The sequence below is a fragment of the Perissodus microlepis genome, chromosome 13, assembly GCF_051167445.1.
Source record: "Perissodus microlepis isolate ML-2025 ecotype Zambia chromosome 13, ASM5116744v1, whole genome shotgun sequence".
Classification (NCBI taxonomy): domain Eukaryota; kingdom Metazoa; phylum Chordata; class Actinopteri; order Cichliformes; family Cichlidae; genus Perissodus; species Perissodus microlepis.
Genome location: NC_140473.1, coordinates 26,258,369 through 26,276,184, shown reverse-complemented (window position 1 = coordinate 26,276,184; position 17,816 = coordinate 26,258,369). Strand labels below are relative to the sequence as shown.

Sequence of the window (17,816 nt, the reverse complement as noted above, 5' to 3'; positions counted from 1 at the left end):
GTTTGACCCTCACTAAACTGCCTTAATAATGTATCTACCCGCATCATTTTTATTTTATTTTAATATAGCCTATGTTTATTTATGTATTGCTTTAGCTTTGGGCATCTGTTTCGCTGAATGAAGTGCGAGGCCAAAATGTTCCGTGCTTTATGTCGCAATATATCAAAACACAAAATATTAAATACACTGTCCTAAACACACTGTCCTAAACACATATACACATATTACAACATATTAATTGCGCGATATTTCACAATACTACTGCTACTACTAATAATAATACATTTACGGATATTTAGGAGATACAGAATTTACAAGATATTATTTTCCTGGCGTGGGTGGATTCTACATGAAAATCTGGTTAGTTAATCGATGGAGGACAAACAACACATGTTTTTAGTGAACTATAAGTTTCATTCATTCTCTGTGGTGTTTTTGTTTGTTTGTTTTTACAACTGCCGTTTCACACCCTAACATAATTTTTTTCTATTTTTTTCTCTCTTACCGCAGTTTAGAGTAACTACATTTTTCGAACAAGATTACTAAAAATACACAGCCTTATATTAATTTTACTAAAACATACGCACTACCAAAGGTAACGACCATGACCACTGTAAGCTGCCATTTAGAACCAACATTGGTATTTGGCACTCTGCGATGAGAAGGTGTTAAAGAAGCCTATTCTGCATGCCAGACATTATCACGTGTGTCCTAGACGTCCACAGGGGCTACAGTAACTACCGTTTAATATACGCACATTGTACAAAGTGAAAAATGTCAAAGCATATTGTGTTCCATATGGTTAAATGGTGAGCAGTGGGCATCATTTTCACTGGATATATTTATTTGATAAATTAAATTAAAATGCACCAGTCCTTTGTGGTTTGTGTCATCAAGGATGTTTTTGCCTCATTTAAAGACTTGCATCAGCTTGCTCTACATTTGTTTTGCACAAAAGTACTTCATGCTAATTTAGTTTGGTTACCACTGAACCCGGTCAATTCACCAGCAAAGTAACTGATCTGTACACATCATAATCACAAACCATCCAAAACTGATCAGAAAAGTTTTTTCAAAGCAGGCCTGTCAACATAATAGTAACTACATTTACACATCTTATATTTATAATATAGCTATTTCTCCGGACTGTACTATTGCATTGCAAAGCTAGTCACAATTTATGCCTCATATAAGAGGCCTTTTGAAGAGCAGCCTTCACAAAAAGATCAGCCAATCAGTAAACAACACCTCTGGTGCAGTTTCCTCACTTGCTGTCTATAATGCCTTCTGTCTTCTCCTACAACAGCTGCAGATGTATTGAACCTCAGCTGATTAAGGCAGCAGGCCAAGGTTAGAAACAAGAGAGTGGTGGTGGATTTGTTTGTGCGATACTTTCATGATTTGGCAGTTGTTTAGTCCAGGGATTTTTCCATGCTTCTACAGAAGGACCAGCTTTTGTCCTTGTGAATTTCAATATTGTTTGAGGCAATGAAGTGGAGGCATCATAAGTTGCTTATTTTGATATGAATATGTATGCTTTTGCAAAATGACTTACAGATCTACATTTTTTGACAGTGTATGCTTTAGTTAGGAAAGTATTCAGGAAATATAAGGGATATTTGCTATACTTTTATCATGTGGAAGCAACACAAATGCTCACAATGTAAAGTATTTTGAAGATGTGAACCATGTATTATTGTCACTTTCCATAAACAAGGCTTTTCTAATCAATGCCCGTCAGCTAATCTAAATGTCAAAATTATATACATTTTAAGCAGTTACTACAGTGAGACCATTAAAAAGAAAAATCTGGTCATGTTTTCACTGAAGGCACATAGTGAGATGTTCTCATAATAAGTGAATGCTCAATGAAAGTGATTAGACACATTCTGTATATTTATTAGGCAATAACTTGTCACCTCATACTGTTTTTACAATAGGCAGAATGGGTTGAACTTACTCCTCACTATTTAAAAAGACATCCATCAGTTGGAAAAAAAAAAGCATATTTCATAAGTTGCTACTTCCACTGTGTGACTATACTGTGAGACTGCTCCTACTGCTAATATTATTACTACTACTGATTATTGGTAATTGATAATTTTTCATCCATTAAAAACAATCTAATAAACCATTCTTGATTGTTCTTTTAGGGTCCAAAAGAGGGCTGGAACTTATTGCAGGTAGATCAAAGACCTACAGTCAGGTGTTTTTTCCACTATATATTCTCATCTGTGTTAGTAAGATTTGTTATTTAGTTCTTTTCCACGGAAAATTCAAATTTGTTTTGGACATCAGGTGTGGAATTAAAAGTTTAGAATTCCTTATTTTTCTTATGACATTCACTTACATGGTGTTTATTAGGCCTTATTTGATGTGGCTTCAGTGTAAAAACATCCAGCCCATCCTGTAGGATTACTTAATTATACTCAGAAGACCAAGTTTAAAGAGACTCAAGGTCAAACGCTAGCTTTTCCTTTCTGAGGGCCATTGACTGTGGTCTTGAGGGTAATGAGCACATGCAAATACAATGTTTTTATTCTGTTTTATTTCATAGTTTTATCTTTGAAGGTGTTTTAACATCCTACACTGAAAAAAATAATCAGTGGGATAAACGTAAAAAAATTATTGTAATCGGTTGCACGAAATTAAGTTATGTTTGGTTAACCTTAGTTTTTTTATGTTATACCTGCACACATTTTTCTGGTAACATGAACATGACTTTGTTATGTTGTCGTTATGTTTTTCATTCCGGTCAAATATTTATAGAAACCACGTTTATCAGACATGAACTTTGTGTTAATTGTATTGGACTACTATGTGTTATATTGACAAGATTATTTTATGGTAAGCTTATTTTATTTTATAACAAATTTCTAATATATAATATATAATCTAATATATAATTGAGTGTTCAATAAATAAAACTAAATTAATGCTGATCTTACTGTATGTACTGTACACTTTCTCTTCAATCAAAGAAATAAGCAAAACATTTTTGAACAATGACCTGTATTTTTGAAAATACTACACAGTTGTAACAATGGACTTTCAATTCAGGCTTCCAAAATATACATGAGTCATATTTGTACAATGCATCTCTTGAAAAACATTCCACAACATTCCTCAAAGTTATCTTCTGTAAGCTGAATTCAACATTGTGGGGCCTTATGACATCGCGCTTATGTAAAAAATAGTTTTTTAAATGTAAGAGCCATAAGGTAATATGGCAACAGGGGTGTAATTATTAAAATGACACAAAGAAGAGACTTAAAATAACATTATAACCCACAGGCACAAAACCAAGAGACCTAAACTGATTAGTATTGGCTTGCTTCTATCACTAAACATCACAATCACTAATACTAGACGATGCAATCTGTTTGTAGTGGTGCACCTTGGGAAAAAAATTGCAAACTGGTGAAATGGGTGCAAGGCACCATTTCCATTGAGAAAAATGGACATTCAAAGTTTGAATTTTTTTTAAAAGAGCCATGGCTTGAAAAGTGAAAACTGCAGTAATAAAGGCCCCAAGTTGAAAAGTGCCAGAAAAATAAGTTTCACTATGTACTGCAACTTTACCAGTGCTGGCTTAAAAGAAAGGATGGTACATATTCGAAGAGGTAAACATGTTGTTCCCACATCATAACTGGAAAACTGTTCAATCGTACAGTCTGGTCCTGAAAACCTGGGCCTTCTTTGAAAGGCTGTTCCTTTTGAGCTCCATAACCAGTTTCTATAATACCTCGAAGGTATACTTTTCCAGTGGGTAGGTGAGGTTCAAAGTGTACATTAGTCCAAACAGCATTGCAGCTGCTAGGGTATAGTTATCCAAATCCTGCCATACTCTCTGGCCTTCAAGGACTATCCCGATGTCCTCAGGGCTGCCATTGGCATCTCTTGACTTTATGATGTAAATTCCCATGGTTGTTTCCTTATTAGATCGTTGGATAATGGCTTCATCTGTGGCCTAGAAAATGCAGAATTCCAAAATTTAATTAAACAGAACACTGGTCAAAGAACATTATACCAAATCTTATTTTAATCTGTGTCACTATTCCAAAAAATGTTAACATTAACACATTAGGTGAACAAAAATGGATTCATTACAGCATGTGATTTGAGTCCTCAGAATGCTCAAAAATGTAATGCATTTCTGAAGTGAAATCTCCACGCAAAGAAGCAGAATACTGTCAGAGCATAGAGAGGTGTTCAACTATGAACTCCACACATAGTTCTAATGCAGGTAAAAGAAGAAAAAAAAAAACGCACCCATGGTAAATTGTGAAAATCCCAGGTGATTTTCAACATACTCCTGGCATAGAGTGACAAGCAGCATTTTGTTAAAATTATTATTTTCCCTAAAGTGTATACACAAGTTAATTTTTTTCTTACCTGGGCCGTGGGCTCCAGAATGTTCTGAAGTCTTCTTCCTATTTGTCCTCCTCGCCTTTTGAAGACCTTTATTAGTTTGTCAGATAGCACATCTATCTGCGAGAGTAATCTGGACTGCAGTGGCATGGTGGTAATGCGCTTAAACTCTGCATTTATCTAAAAAGAGAAGTTGTCACATAAAAATGCTGTCAAAATCTCAAATCTCACAAGGTTACATCCACACAAAGTTGTTATTTTTTGTCATATTACTATTTATTAGCTATGGGTCCCATGTTGCTGAGCAGTTCCATAGTTGCCCTTACTTCCATACCACCCAAAGCCTGTTTGCAACCACAGCAGTTGCCTCCTTCTGGCCATTTTGCAGTTCTGCCAAATGACCCAGAAACTACATCTATTATTGTCATATACACATCAAGGTCTTTCATTAATACTTAGTTAAATTAGTTAATTTGACCTTTCCAGAAAATTTACCTTACAGAATGTGAGATAACATATGCAAATCTTCACTAGTAAATAAAATAATGTTATTAAAACCTTAACTGTAACACCTCTACGTAACAGCGCTAGAGAATTGTTCTGAAGCAACACCAATCTGCCCTTCAGCAGGGATAAGCACCATATATCGATACAGAAAAAATAAATTTAACATATTTCTATCGTCATTATTTTTATCTCTTTAAGCCCTCCTCTCAGTCTCTCTATAAATCAGTTAAAATAATTTGTTGGGTTTTTGTGTGTCTTTAACATGTTATCAGTACATTACATTCACTGCCCCAGAACATGAAATAAAGCCCCACGTCATGCACTTCCTCTCCTAATGAGTACTGCATAGGTGTCATGCCCTAAATAAACCGACTTTAGTGAAGACACCCCCCCTCCCCCCGAACACACACACACAGAGCCCACCCCATGGCAAACTAGCTTATTTAACTGTTTAACTAAAACATTTTAGGTACAACCAGTTAACTAAATGGACACAAGTTTGTTAGTCTGTATTCACTGAGAAAAAACAAGCGAATGTGACTGGGCACACACTGAAAAAAAGCTAATGCACATAATATTGTCCCGCAGCTTAAGCTAGCATTATCGTTAGTTAATTTAAGGAATGACTTGTTTTTTCCATTATGTTGCTCAACAGCAATTCATGAGAAAAACTTCCCCATCTAATGGATGTTCTCTTCGTTTCCTCTCAAACATGTAGTTTTCAGTTTACCTCGACAAAGTAAAGCTCAGCACCAAACGTAAACTAAGCGAAGACAAAAAATGGCGGACCGCCACAGTGAATTTTCCCTCGCAGAACACACCCTGGGGGGTGGAGTTTCAACAGAAAACATAACTATTTTCTGCTATTTTGATATGACTGGTTTTAAAAGACTGAACATCCTTCTAAAACAAGTGAAAGGCGTGAGACTTAATTATGTTTAGACCAAAAATATAAATGATTCATGTTGGATATATTTACTGTATTTTTACTAATTTAACAACCTCATCATTGCATTAGTCGCTTTATGCTATAGCATTACGCTTACATTAGCTTGAAGCTCAAGGTCGTCATTTTATTTAATTTCTTTTTCTGGGCTTACAAACAGGACACACAACATTTAGATAACCGTTACACTGAATCTTGGGTCTGTGTTGAGTCTTCCAGCTGCTGACTACAGAAGCTAGATTGACCTTTCAGCATGTTTATAGCGGCTGTGGCTATGTGCTGGTAATGTTACCGTGTGTGAGCAGTCACATTGGCAGCAGACATGTTTCAACAAACTAGTCATATCCCGGCCCTACATTAGCTTGTTTAATGGTTAAGACACTGCAGGTACCACCACTTACTACAGACACCGATGCAAGTTTGTAATAGTCTGATAATTTAGACTGAAAGAATATACAAACAATATTAACTCACATTATATATGTTAATTACTAATTTGCTTATTGCATAATTTCGGTTACCATTAGCTAACTGGAGCCTAACATTAGCCTTTCATGGTTTTCGATAAACAGCCCACATACCTGTAAAATAACAACACCCCAGTAAAAGTCCACATATATAAAGGGTCTACACTCTTTCTCACTGGTGTGTTAGCTTTAAAATCTTATTTACCTTCAAGTGTAAAACTCCAGATGGTAGTAGATTTCCCAAAGCGAGAGACAAAAATGGCGGACAGTGCAGCCGATTTTTCCTTTCCAGGGGGCGGAGCTTGAGGATAAAACACGACTAACTTGTTTCTTTTCAACATGATTTGTTCTAAAAGAATGAATATTCTTAAAGAATATGTGAAAATTAAAAGACAAAAATATGTTTAGATGTGAAATTTAAATTAGTCATGCTGGATATATGAAGTAATTCTATGCAAATTCAACAACCACCCTATTGCATTTTTTTCAGTGTAGAGAGACTCAAACTACAAGTTCATTTTAATTGTAACTCCTGTGTAAGAAACAACTGCAAAGGTGTCAAACACTGGGAGCAGGCGCCATTTGTCCATTTTGGCCTAATAGGTGAATTTCCAAAATTATGCCTTCTATTTCTATATTTTTGCTGATAAAGAGGTAAAATAATATTGTTTTTGCTTACAAAAACGTGCTCCGTGACATGATTTTTTCAAGGGAGTGCGGTATGGAATGTCTTTCTTTGGACCTCTTTGTTCAACTTTTTAGTGCAAAACAAGTGTATTGTCTCCAGTACAGTATTAAGCATTTACTGATCCAGCTCACTCTACATCAAATTGGGCTGGAGGAGGATCTGTTCCCATCCTCTCTTCAAGCTGCCGGGGAAGCTGCTTATCACGAGTATCTTGGTTTACAGTGCCCGCGTCAAACCCATTTTTAAGCAAAGACGTTAGATCCAAGGATTTCTCCAAAGGACACATGATGTTCCGAAATTTTTCCTCGCTAATCCAACAGAAGATGGTTTCGATCAGACGGATGTAGGCACATCGATGACTGATTCCTAGAACTAAATTTACACCTGGGAACCAACACGAGAAAGAAATGAAACAGCCCGAGTGCAGGAGTTGTCACTGCATGGGAGATACGAGAGGAGGGCGGGGTCAGAGCCATATCAGAGGGCCGGGAGACTGCACCGGAGAGAAGGCCACAGTGTAAACGGCAGTCACTGTAAGAGGAAGTTGAAGTCATGGCGTAATTATAGTAAGAGAATGTATAAAACGATCTCCACATCAGACAAGGGTTTCTAGATTAACGGTCACATGACTGGATTTGATAGTTTATTTCAATGCAATTTAATAGCATTTCTACTCTTCACTTTTCCCAATTTTCACTGCAAAATTAAAAAAAATTCCAAGAATGACTTTAGGCGCAAATATGCCATCTTTGTCAGCAGCTTACTGGACTGCAACTTACGTTTAAGTGAAATTCGAGTAGCTACTATATGATGTGTATTGCTTCGTTATTGTGAAGTCTTTTCTGGACACTGTTCTGGCTGAAGGACTCGTATGTGCTGTGCAGCTGCATGTAATTAACACACATCTTGGCAAAGATTTGTGTTAAGAGTGGCGTGATGATGAATGCTCTCCACCCATGAGGTTTTGTTCAACTTGTGAAATTCAACCTGGAATTTTTTACTTTTATTTTGTGTTCAGGATTCTGTTAGATACAAACAAAACACAACTATACGTGACGCGCACGAGTAAAGCGCTACAGATTCAATTATCACTATAAACTTATAATATTTTTTATTACTGTTTTTATCTTTTAAAGATAGATTTTAAATCTGCGGAGTACCTGCAAAAAGACTGACCTTTATTAACCATACGATCTGGATGTTATTAAGACTCATATCAGTATATGTCAAATACAATGGAATATTATCCAATATGATGATTAATCAGTTAATGTACTAAATGAAAACAAAAAGACACCTATTCTAATTGTTGATCTTGTAATTACCAACTTTGCAAAGTGCAAAAAGCTGTGTGACTTCATGATTACCAATAATGGGCTGTCCTGTTACTATTAAATGTTCAGCTGCAGGGAATATTTTGTAGCCTTCACAATGAGAAACTAATGATAACCAATATATCCAGAGTTGAAATTAGCCAAATCAATATATATATTTGACATGTATTGATATTCCAGGAATTAAAAGGACAAAAGCAATGAAAATAGTGCAGATAAAATAGGGAACCTTTGTTAGATGTGTGTGTGTGTAGAATGGTGACATATTGAAATATGTCTCAGTATGCTCATGTTTTTAAATTAATTCTATTTCAGTACATTGCGAAGAAAACATCATTTTAAAACAACGAAACAGTGTGCTATCTTTTTGTTTTCAGGTGAACATCTGGTTAAAGAACAGCAGAATGAAGAGAAGAATCAGGAGACTGTGGCTACCTGTTCTGAACTGGTGAGGAAGAAGAACTAAAAGACAATCATCTGCAACCTTTGGACACCTATAAGCAGCTAAAGGAAGACCCAGAGTTCATGGTGGGTTTCTCTTGTACCAACACAGATTTTATTATGTTTGCCATTGAGAAAACCTTTTGGAATGCTTCTCTTAACTCCAGCTTCAACTCATGTGGTTTCACTGCAAAGCCATTAATGCTCTCTCTGCCTCAGGCCATGTCCTTTGAACACGAGGCCATGTGAGCAAGCATGAAGTTTTATCCATTTTCATTTGAAACAAGCAAAACAAAACAAAATATATGTTTTGAGTTTTCTGTTAATATCTTTTTAAAAATATGTATATTGGATTTTGATGTTATTTTCTTTAAGTTGGTGTTTATCATGATGTTAATGTGTATGCATTCATAAAAAATGTCCTGCTTAATGCTGATAACTTCAGTTTAGGCAAAATGGTAGTCAGTACCTCAGTATACTGAAGCTGAATATAAAACCAAATGAATATGAGTCTAAACAATCATCTTTGCATAACGTTTGATGTTTGCCTCTTTGCTATTTCTCCTCTAATCAGCAAAATCAACAGAAGTGCAGTTATATTCCCGGTTTTCCTTTATGTACTCGTTTAAGGATGATGAATATGAGGACTATGAGGAAACTGTTGTTGATTAAACATTAAAAAGAATATCATTACCACTGACACATTGTCTAATGTCTAATTCCTCGTTTAATGTCGCGTATATATTCTTAAATGTAAAATGTAATGAAATATTATTAAATACCCTTGTGACAGGACTGTTTACAGTAACACAGACTTGTTTCTTTTGAAATGGGTTTAGTGGGAGTTGTGACAACCTAGATGTTGATTTGTGACAGTTTAATGACTTAATTTTATAGCTTTAAAGTTTCCAACATCTGTTGTTTATGGGAGACCTGGCCAAGGATGAACAATATTACAAGGTCACAAAATGTGTAAAACAGTGTTAAGTATATTTAAATATTCTGTAAATGTTCAAATTAAAAGAATCACTGGTTAAAAATATTACAGAAAATTACTTCATTAAAAATTGAATTTTTCAGTGTATAACAAAAGCAGTGAACAGAAATAAATAACATCAAGGCAAGTAACACAACATCTAACTTAGGAATGCAAATGTCATTGTTCAGTCACAGAAGTTTGAGATTTGAACTCCAGAGAAACCAAAATTATTTAGTGTTAGTATTTCCTGAAGGTTATTCTATGGCTAAGGAGTAATAGAAGAGGATGATGTTCTATCAAGCTCTGAAAAAACCCTGTACTCAGAAAAAGGAGCTCAACAACCATACTGGACAATGGATTTAATTGAATTTTAAAAACGCCTGTTGTAACTGAAATGTAAGGCAGTCTAAAATACTATAAAATTTAACATTCGACAGCAAAGAGAAGAAGTACTGCATTAAAGAAAATCTGCAAAGAAGAACTTCTCAGACTTCTGTTCTTTGTTCTGTTACACCTTGGCGTGCTGAGTCTGAACAACATGGGACCAGACAGCAGAAACACCCAGTGAGTCCAAGGCTGCTAATGAACCTTGAACCGCAAACAAATCCCAACAAACCACACAGCCACAAACCACCATTTCCTCAACTCGTGACTTTTATTGGGGCAATACAGACAGTCTGCTGCCTCTCGCTTTGTTTGTCTCAAACATTCACCTCATCTGTGTGTGAGTGGGACTGCAAACGGGTGTGTATTTGTGAGTGATGTCTAAAGAAAGACAAAGGAGAGATTGCGTTTCTGGCTGGAAATAAAGACATTAAAGCTAGCTACCCCCAATAAAACTATTTTTGGGGGTGTTTTACCTTTGCAAGAACTTGATGCTGTCGTACTAGTAGTTGTTGCAAACTTTTAGTTACATAATATTGAAAATGAAAGGAGTGCAGAAGTAGACTTGCAGGGGCTTTAATAGTCAGTCATTTCATTAAAGAAAAAATCAAACAATTCTGAAAAAAGTTCCTACTGGAAACCTTCAAAATCAACATTTCAATTTTTTTTTAAATGTGGAATGAAGTTGGTGCGTATTTAATCAACCCATGCAGTATATTACCTTTAAATAAGGAAGATTTTCCACAGGACCTCAAAGTACATATGGTTGAAATTTGGCACTTTTTTTTGTCTTATTTTTCCAACATTTTGGAGCCTTCAAAATTTCAATACAGGAATTTTTCATAGATTAACAGAAAAAGATAAAGAAAAACATTTAAACTCTGTCCCTAAGTACAATGAAGTCAGTTTAACCTACTCACCAAGTGTCCGAATCAAAAGCCAAAATTTCATTTTTTTCTATTTTTAAGCAATTTTGAGCATCATTATCATAGACTATATCATAGCTCCAACAGGAAAAATAAAAAATTTAATGTCTATGAGCAAGATATAGAAATAGGTATTGGTGCCTAGGATGTTTTATCTGATGGAGGAAACTTGAAAAGATGCATTTGAGATATATGGCTGGTGAAACAAGTTATAGCATATGAAAGATCATATGAAGATACATTTTGGTACCAGGCTCATCTTTTAGTTAGTTGTCCTGTGTCAAATTATTTTTAATATAGTAATATTCTAACACTGACTAAAATGTACAATTCTGCTTTATTCAAAGAATTAAAACCATGATAATACAAAGAGTGTGTGTAGAAATATATTAGCAATTACTCCGAATCTACTAACAGAGACACTTGAATGAGGTATTTTGCATTTAGTGTCCATTATAATGTTTATAAGACACAACATATAGTTGTTTGCAGAAGCACAAGCAAAGTGTTACCAATATGGGGAACACAAGTAAATAAAAAGATGATGAATGACAAACCAGGGCAGTAATCATGTAAAATATGGCCTGATAGTAATAACAACACTTCACTAATTGTTTTTCTTAATACTCATCTCTAAAACGTCTTGGCATCAGTTTAGGGAAATGCATCGTGGGAAACGGTGCCAACATTGTCCCATCACATCTTACAATCTGTCATATAAATTTAAAGAGCAGCTTGAGTGACTTTTAATTTTTACACAGCAAACACTCTCCATTGTTTTACAGCATCCTCAGACCCCCCCCCCCTACCCCCGCCCATTAGCAGAGGAGCCGTTATTACACTGCCACCTAGAGTAAGATACCCTGAATTTCATTCAGGCATTGAGAAGTCTCTCTGGTCCGAATGAGGTTTGAAGTCATTAAATCATAAATTCTGATTCATGTGTTTCTCCATGTCAGTATTTTCATAAAACCACTTAAGAAACAAGATTTTCAGGTCTTAAAATCACTTCTGCAGTGATTTATAAATGATTGCTGGGATATTTTGTATAACATGGAGGACTGTTTTTCTCACATACCTCTCTTCATCCTGCTGGAAGTGACTCTCAAAGTGTCTATTTATTTTCAAGACGTTATATTCCAAGCATATAACCTCATTTTATCTGAATATTATTAGCTGTAGTAATTAATGAATTTAGTGAAAGCCTTTGGACCTTCTTTAATTGCAAAGTTTGGAGTCCTTGCAGTGCTTTCAATCAGATTTGGCTCATTCAGCCAGAAGATGGCGCTAGCTGTGCACGATCAAGGTGTAGCCCAAGGGTGTCAAACTCATTTTAGTGAATGGGCCACATAAAGACCAGTTAGATCTGAAGTAGGGCGAGAAAGTAAAACCTTTACAAAACAGCCTTTATTTAAAAATTAATGAATAAAACTAAAATATCACGATGAAAACGTGGCCCTTATGATTTTTGAAAAGCTGAAACAATTAAGATACCACAACCCCTCCCCCACAAAATCTGCCAGACAACAGGAACTTTTACTTATATTCCTTGAGCCTGCAGTCATTAGATGCACAATAACATTTGCTGATCACTGTGGATTTATAAAGACACAAACCTTTACATGTACAGTTTTTGTATTTAACCAACAGTATTATTTACTATTATTATTTATTATTCCAACAACTTGACTAAATCTAGAGATAATTTTACATTACCATCTATTTTCACTCCTGTGTAACGCCACCACTATTACCCTGGAAATAGCAGTGCAATATATTAAAAAATGTTCTTGCAGTTTTCACGCTTTTCACACTTTTTCCGAACTCAAACGTCAGTGGGCCAAAATGAATCCTTACTGTTTAACGTTCCTGGCCTAACCTAGCATATAAGAGCCACAAAGAAAGGCACTTGGAATTTCACTTTTATGCACAAGAACTGCTATATATATAGATTATGACACTGTTTTCCTTCCACTGCTTAAAATGACGGATAAATCAAATGGTCTTCTTAGATTTGGTTTATTTAGTAAGAGAACAACAAAAGCACAGCAACAATAAAACACTCGACACTTTAAAATTAGAAAAAAGTAACTAATTTGAGCACAGAACTTGTGAACTGATACAAATCCATTTCTGATCTTGGGTAATAGTTCCAGCAAAATAAAGCTGCACGCAATTCAACATGAACTTCAAGGGAGAATCACTCTAAGCTCGAAATGAGTCACGATTCACACAAAGGAAAGCCGAAGCCCATCCCCTCCCGTTTTAATCAGTCCTGTTACAATCTGAGGCTGTGATGACATAATTACTAATAAAGTGTAAGTCATATTTTGCATTAAATAAGTGCAAAAGGCAGAAGCACCTACACTCTCTTCAAACGGGCATACGAACGGCCCAATACTACTTTTTATTCAGCCTCTAAAAAGAGTCCAAGTTTTTTTTGTTTTTTGTTTTTTAAATATATTTGTTACATTCAGGTCCATCTGCAGTAGGCGTGCTATCACATTTCTGAAAACAAAAGAATGAATTGATTTATCTTCTATACTGGCTAAATACAGTCTAACCATGTGATCCGCAGAGTAACCAATGGGCAGCCGAGGAGAAAGTAAGGGCAGGAAAAAATTACTACCATTTTAGGGGAGGATGTAAGCCACTATACCAGCCCATCTAACGTTTTACAGTCGCATTTAAGTGTCTTTTTATTGAAATAATAAAATAAACATGTCGCTAACGAATTATTATTCCATGATGGGTCTCCAGACCGAGGAGCCTTACGGTGCACATTTCATCCCGGGAGGCTTGCAGGGTTCGACGGCTGGCTGCGCAAAGCCAGGCCGGGGAGCAGAGGAGGAGGAGGGGACCCCCGGCTCACACATCCCGGATTTCTCTCATTTTTCCAACAAACAGTCGAGTTTAAATGGCTTTTCTCCTTGGACAAACACTTCCACTTCTTCTACGTCTTCTTCTCCGCAGCGGCAATCCGCCCCCGGTGCGTCCATCCCCGGCCTTTTTCATCCACATCACCTTCTGAGCCACCACCCCTACTACGGCCCGCAGACTCAGACACACGCCGAACACCTTGCATCCGCGTCGGACAGCAGGTTTGTACGCTGCTGGGAAGGGGCGAGCCCCACCTCGGAGACCGCTCTGTCGCAGGTTTCGGCCACTTTCCCCGCGTGTCTCCCAGCACAGAGTGACCTCTCCAATCCGAGCCCGAGGTATGAGACAATTAAGCCCGAGAGTTCACCCCCGTCACACGACAGTCCTGAAGATTCCAGCTTCGCCAGTCCGGCGGAGGTGGTCCTGGAGCGGCTTGGGACTGTAGAGGAGCTGGGGAGGAAGCCTGAGCCAAAGAAAGAGGACGACGACAGAAAACCACAGCAGCAGCAGCAGCTTGACCCGGGTAAACACAGATACACTAAACTCAGGAATGTTTATTAGCTTTAAGAAGTGGCGATACACAGGTGTGTGTGTGTGTGTGTGTGTGTGTGTGTGTGAGTGTGAGTGTGTTAGAGAGGGGAGGACTGTGGAAGTGAGTGTGTGACTTTTATGGGCCTATAAATGTCTTGTAAACTGTAAAATATAAAACCTTATTGTCCATTAAAATAATTAAGGTGATATTGTTATTTAACAATTTGTCAATAGCTATATGAAAACCCAGGTTGACTTGCACATGAAGGTTTTTCTGATAGTAGGAGAGTTAGCGAGCCCGTTTTTGCAAATACTACTCCAAGCTAGTTTTGCCTAAAATAGTCAGTATAGTCATGCTATGCTCTAAAAGCATGCCATCCCATTTAAAACACATTATTGGACCCTTACTCCAGAGTGCAGACTCATAGCTTTATTATTATTATTATTATTAGTAGTAGAGATACATTAATATATTTTATCTTGGGATAAACAAAACAATTATCTGGGTTTCATTAAAAGATCTACTTTTTGTAAAATGAGAGATTTTAGCTAATCTAAAGTTAATTTAATGATGTAAGAATCCTAAGTGCTTTAATTTTTTTTAATGCAAAATAGCATTATGAGAGCATGACTATCAAACTATTAAATGTTTAAAAAATATCCTTACTCAGCTGTTTAAAAAAACAGAAAAAATGAGCATGAATGTGGCTGTGGTTGTTTTTCAGCCCTGTCTCCTCTCATACTGAGGTTTTGGCTCATCTTTATTGGGTATACTTTGCTGTATTTATAGCAGCTCACTGTCCTTCCAAATCGAAAAGGACAGAAACCTCAAATGTGGCCACATTTTAAATTATGTCACATTATGTTAAATTACGGGTTTGTCGTAAATTACAGGAGGAGTATGTGAAAAAAGGTGTAGAAGTGTTTCTTTTTCTAATGAGCCAAAAACTGTGGGCTCATAAAATTTGCTCCACAAAATGTTTTCTTTGAATCTTATGCCAGCCTTTGAACTCCTCACAACACACACAGAAAGACATGCTTAAAACCAGAGGAAAGTAAATATACATGGTGTTTGGTGTGAGTAAAAACCTATGCAACTCTCATCTCTTTTCCTGCAGAAAATCCATCAGCTAGCTGGATCCATGCCAAATCGACCCGGAAAAAGAGATGTCCTTACACCAAACACCAGACCCTGGAGCTGGAGAAGGAATTCCTCTACAACATGTATCTGACCAGAGATCGGCGCCTGGAGGTGGCAGGACTCTTAAATCTGACAGAGAGACAGGTCAAAATCTGGTTCCAAAACAGACGGATGAAGATGAAGAAGCTGATGATTCGGGAGAGGAGGAGTATGAATGAATGATGGATTTAGAGGCTGGGGCTTTTGTTTTCTTCCTGTGATAGGTGAAGAGGTGGTGGTGATAAAAGAAACACAGTGCTCAGAGATGGCCAACATCTCTAACATGAACTGGCAAGATCAGCTGTGACTAAGCAAAGGATTGTAGAGCTAACATGGCTGCTTTTGAAAACTGCAGTGATAAACTCTGCAGGGGAGACCGGGATGTGCTGTAACACACACATTAATGTCTTAAAAAAAAAAGTTAGGTAATCTGTACTTTGGCGCATAATTCTTCCATTTGCATGTTTTAAAAAGAAAACAGCTCATCTGAAACCCGGGGTAGTTGTAAATAATGATGTGTTAACATTTACAGGGAGGTCAATAAACCCGATCACAAACATACCAGCTCATATCAAAGACTACTCATTTTAAAACACATCTGTTTTTAATATGGATGCACATCTCTCATGTTCAGAAATGGCAATGCTTGAAACATTCCAGACGTAATACTTAAACTGTCTGTGCTCTCAACAAAAAATGGGAATGGTGTTTTATGATTTAAGGCTAAAACTATCGTCCTCATGAAAACTATGTTTAATGTGCAAGCTCGCACTAAAGTACAAGGGAAAACTATCAAAGATAAAGGCCATGAGTAATCTCATGGCTGAATACCTGCTTGTTATAGCCTGAAAAATAGCTGCAGAATATTTGTATGGGATTAAAATGAAATATTTTTGGGAGCAAACAGGATTCGGGCTAATGGACTGTATCTGATGCATGTAAGTATTAACATATTTACGTGAAACATGTTAATACTGTTGGGTTGGCATTACCAAAAGATAAAAGACACATTCGCTAAGGCTGGAGTTATTCTCTTTATGCTCTTTTAACAATGCAATTACCCTTAGAAAACAAACCAAAACCAAATGTATCTTTGAAAACACCAAGATAACACATGTGAATAATCTAAAAATCGCAAGTACTTAAAAGGTGAATTGATCATGCTAAAGTAATAATGTGTTTTAAATGTGATACTTTCACATCTGTCCCACTTCAGTGGCTTTTTCAGACCGGGGTCAGCTGTACTTTGTCTAACTGGCTAATAAGCGACTAAAGATGAATATTTTCTGTCTAACACATTATCTGTGACTTGAGGCTTTGGTTTATTGGCTGTAAATAAAATGAGTCTACTGCATTTTAAATAGGACCACCTCTTGTTTGGGTTTAAAAGGCGCTCTTGTCTTTTCCTGGTCCTCCATTGAAGTTTCTGCACAAATGCGTGGGTCATAATAGTTAAAAATACTGATGTAGGTTTTGTATAATCACAACCTTTTACATGTCATACACTTGTAACCACAGTGCATTTGCTAAATTTACGAGATTTTATATATTTACAATAAGCAACATAAAAAAGGAAGAAAAACACCACTTCTTCTTCTCGCTGTATTTCAGGTGCCTGACAGGTCTGTACAGAAACGTGTTTCACTTTGCTCTTAGTGGAGAAGTTCTCTGTGTTACAACCAATCCTGGTCTCCCTTATTAATCAGAAAGGAGCTTTTAAGGAATTTGCTCCTGAAGACAGAATAAAGCTTCTTTGTTTTGTTTTTATAAACTCTGCATGTAGCCTTATAGGGGCATATTTGTTGGTATTGTTGTCCTTGCTGTTGTTGTCATTGTTGCTGTGTATATTTGTTGTTACTGTGGGTTTGAAATGCAGATATGGTCATGCCTACACACACACACACACACACACACACACACACACACACACACACACACACACACACACACACACACACACCAGTCATGGCTAAGCTATGGTGTGACTGCAGTTTGATTGTTAGATTTTCTGTTTCGCTGTTTCCTCCCAGTAAACAGCTACTGTCCTCTTAAGACGTTTTACAACAACGCACAATCGATTTCCATTTTCCAATGTAAGCTGGTATAACATCCGCGGCAACGGGAACATTGTGTGGATTTTAAAGGTATTTTGGTGCTTTCCGTTTTTGTCCACATTCTCCTT

The 17,816-nt window shown here is 36.7% G+C and overlaps 2 protein-coding genes across 4 annotated transcripts; one reads left to right on the top strand and one right to left on the bottom strand.

The window, feature by feature from the left end:
* Positions 1-2,837: 2,837 nt before the first annotated feature.
* Positions 2,838-6,524, bottom strand: LOC146375255 (uncharacterized). Of its 3 annotated transcripts, none has more exons than XM_084948780.1 (3): positions 6,497-6,524; positions 4,396-4,551; positions 2,838-3,970 (listed from the first exon to the last, which is right to left on the bottom strand). In XM_084948780.1, the coding sequence occupies exons 2-3, from the start codon at positions 4,519-4,521 to the stop codon at positions 3,737-3,739; spliced, it is 360 nt and encodes a 119-aa protein (XP_084804906.1). In that variant the 5' UTR covers positions 4,522-4,551; positions 6,497-6,524; the 3' UTR covers positions 2,838-3,736. The 3 variants fall into 3 exon arrangements, with proteins under 3 accessions (XP_084804906.1, XP_084804907.1, XP_084804905.1); XM_084948781.1 differs by lacking the exon at positions 6,497-6,524 and adding an exon at positions 5,609-6,490; XM_084948779.1 differs by lacking the exon at positions 6,497-6,524 and adding an exon at positions 5,291-6,490 and having other exon boundaries at positions 2,839-3,970; positions 4,396-5,250.
* Positions 6,525-13,764: 7,240 nt separating this feature from the next.
* Positions 13,765-16,205, top strand: LOC146375254 (homeobox protein Hox-D9b-like). Its single transcript, XM_084948783.1, has 2 exons — positions 13,765-14,446; positions 15,573-16,205. The coding sequence occupies exons 1-2, from the start codon at positions 13,765-13,767 to the stop codon at positions 15,815-15,817; spliced, it is 927 nt and encodes a 308-aa protein (XP_084804909.1). The 3' UTR covers positions 15,818-16,205.
* Positions 16,206-17,816: the final 1,611 nt, after the last annotated feature.

Coding starts and splice junctions, on each gene's coding strand:
- LOC146375255 (XM_084948780.1), bottom strand. CDS start 4,521: ATGCCACTGCAGTCCAGATTACTCTCGCAGATAGATGTGCTATCTGAC. Junction 3,971..4,395: donor TTCTGGAGCCCACGGCCCAG/GTAAGAAAAAAA, acceptor TGCATTTTCTAG/GCCACAGATGAAGCCATTAT.
- LOC146375254 (XM_084948783.1), top strand. CDS start 13,765: ATGTCGCTAACGAATTATTATTCCATGATGGGTCTCCAGACCGAGGAG. Junction 14,447..15,572: donor GCAGCAGCAGCTTGACCCGG/GTAAACACAGAT, acceptor CTTTTCCTGCAG/AAAATCCATCAGCTAGCTGG.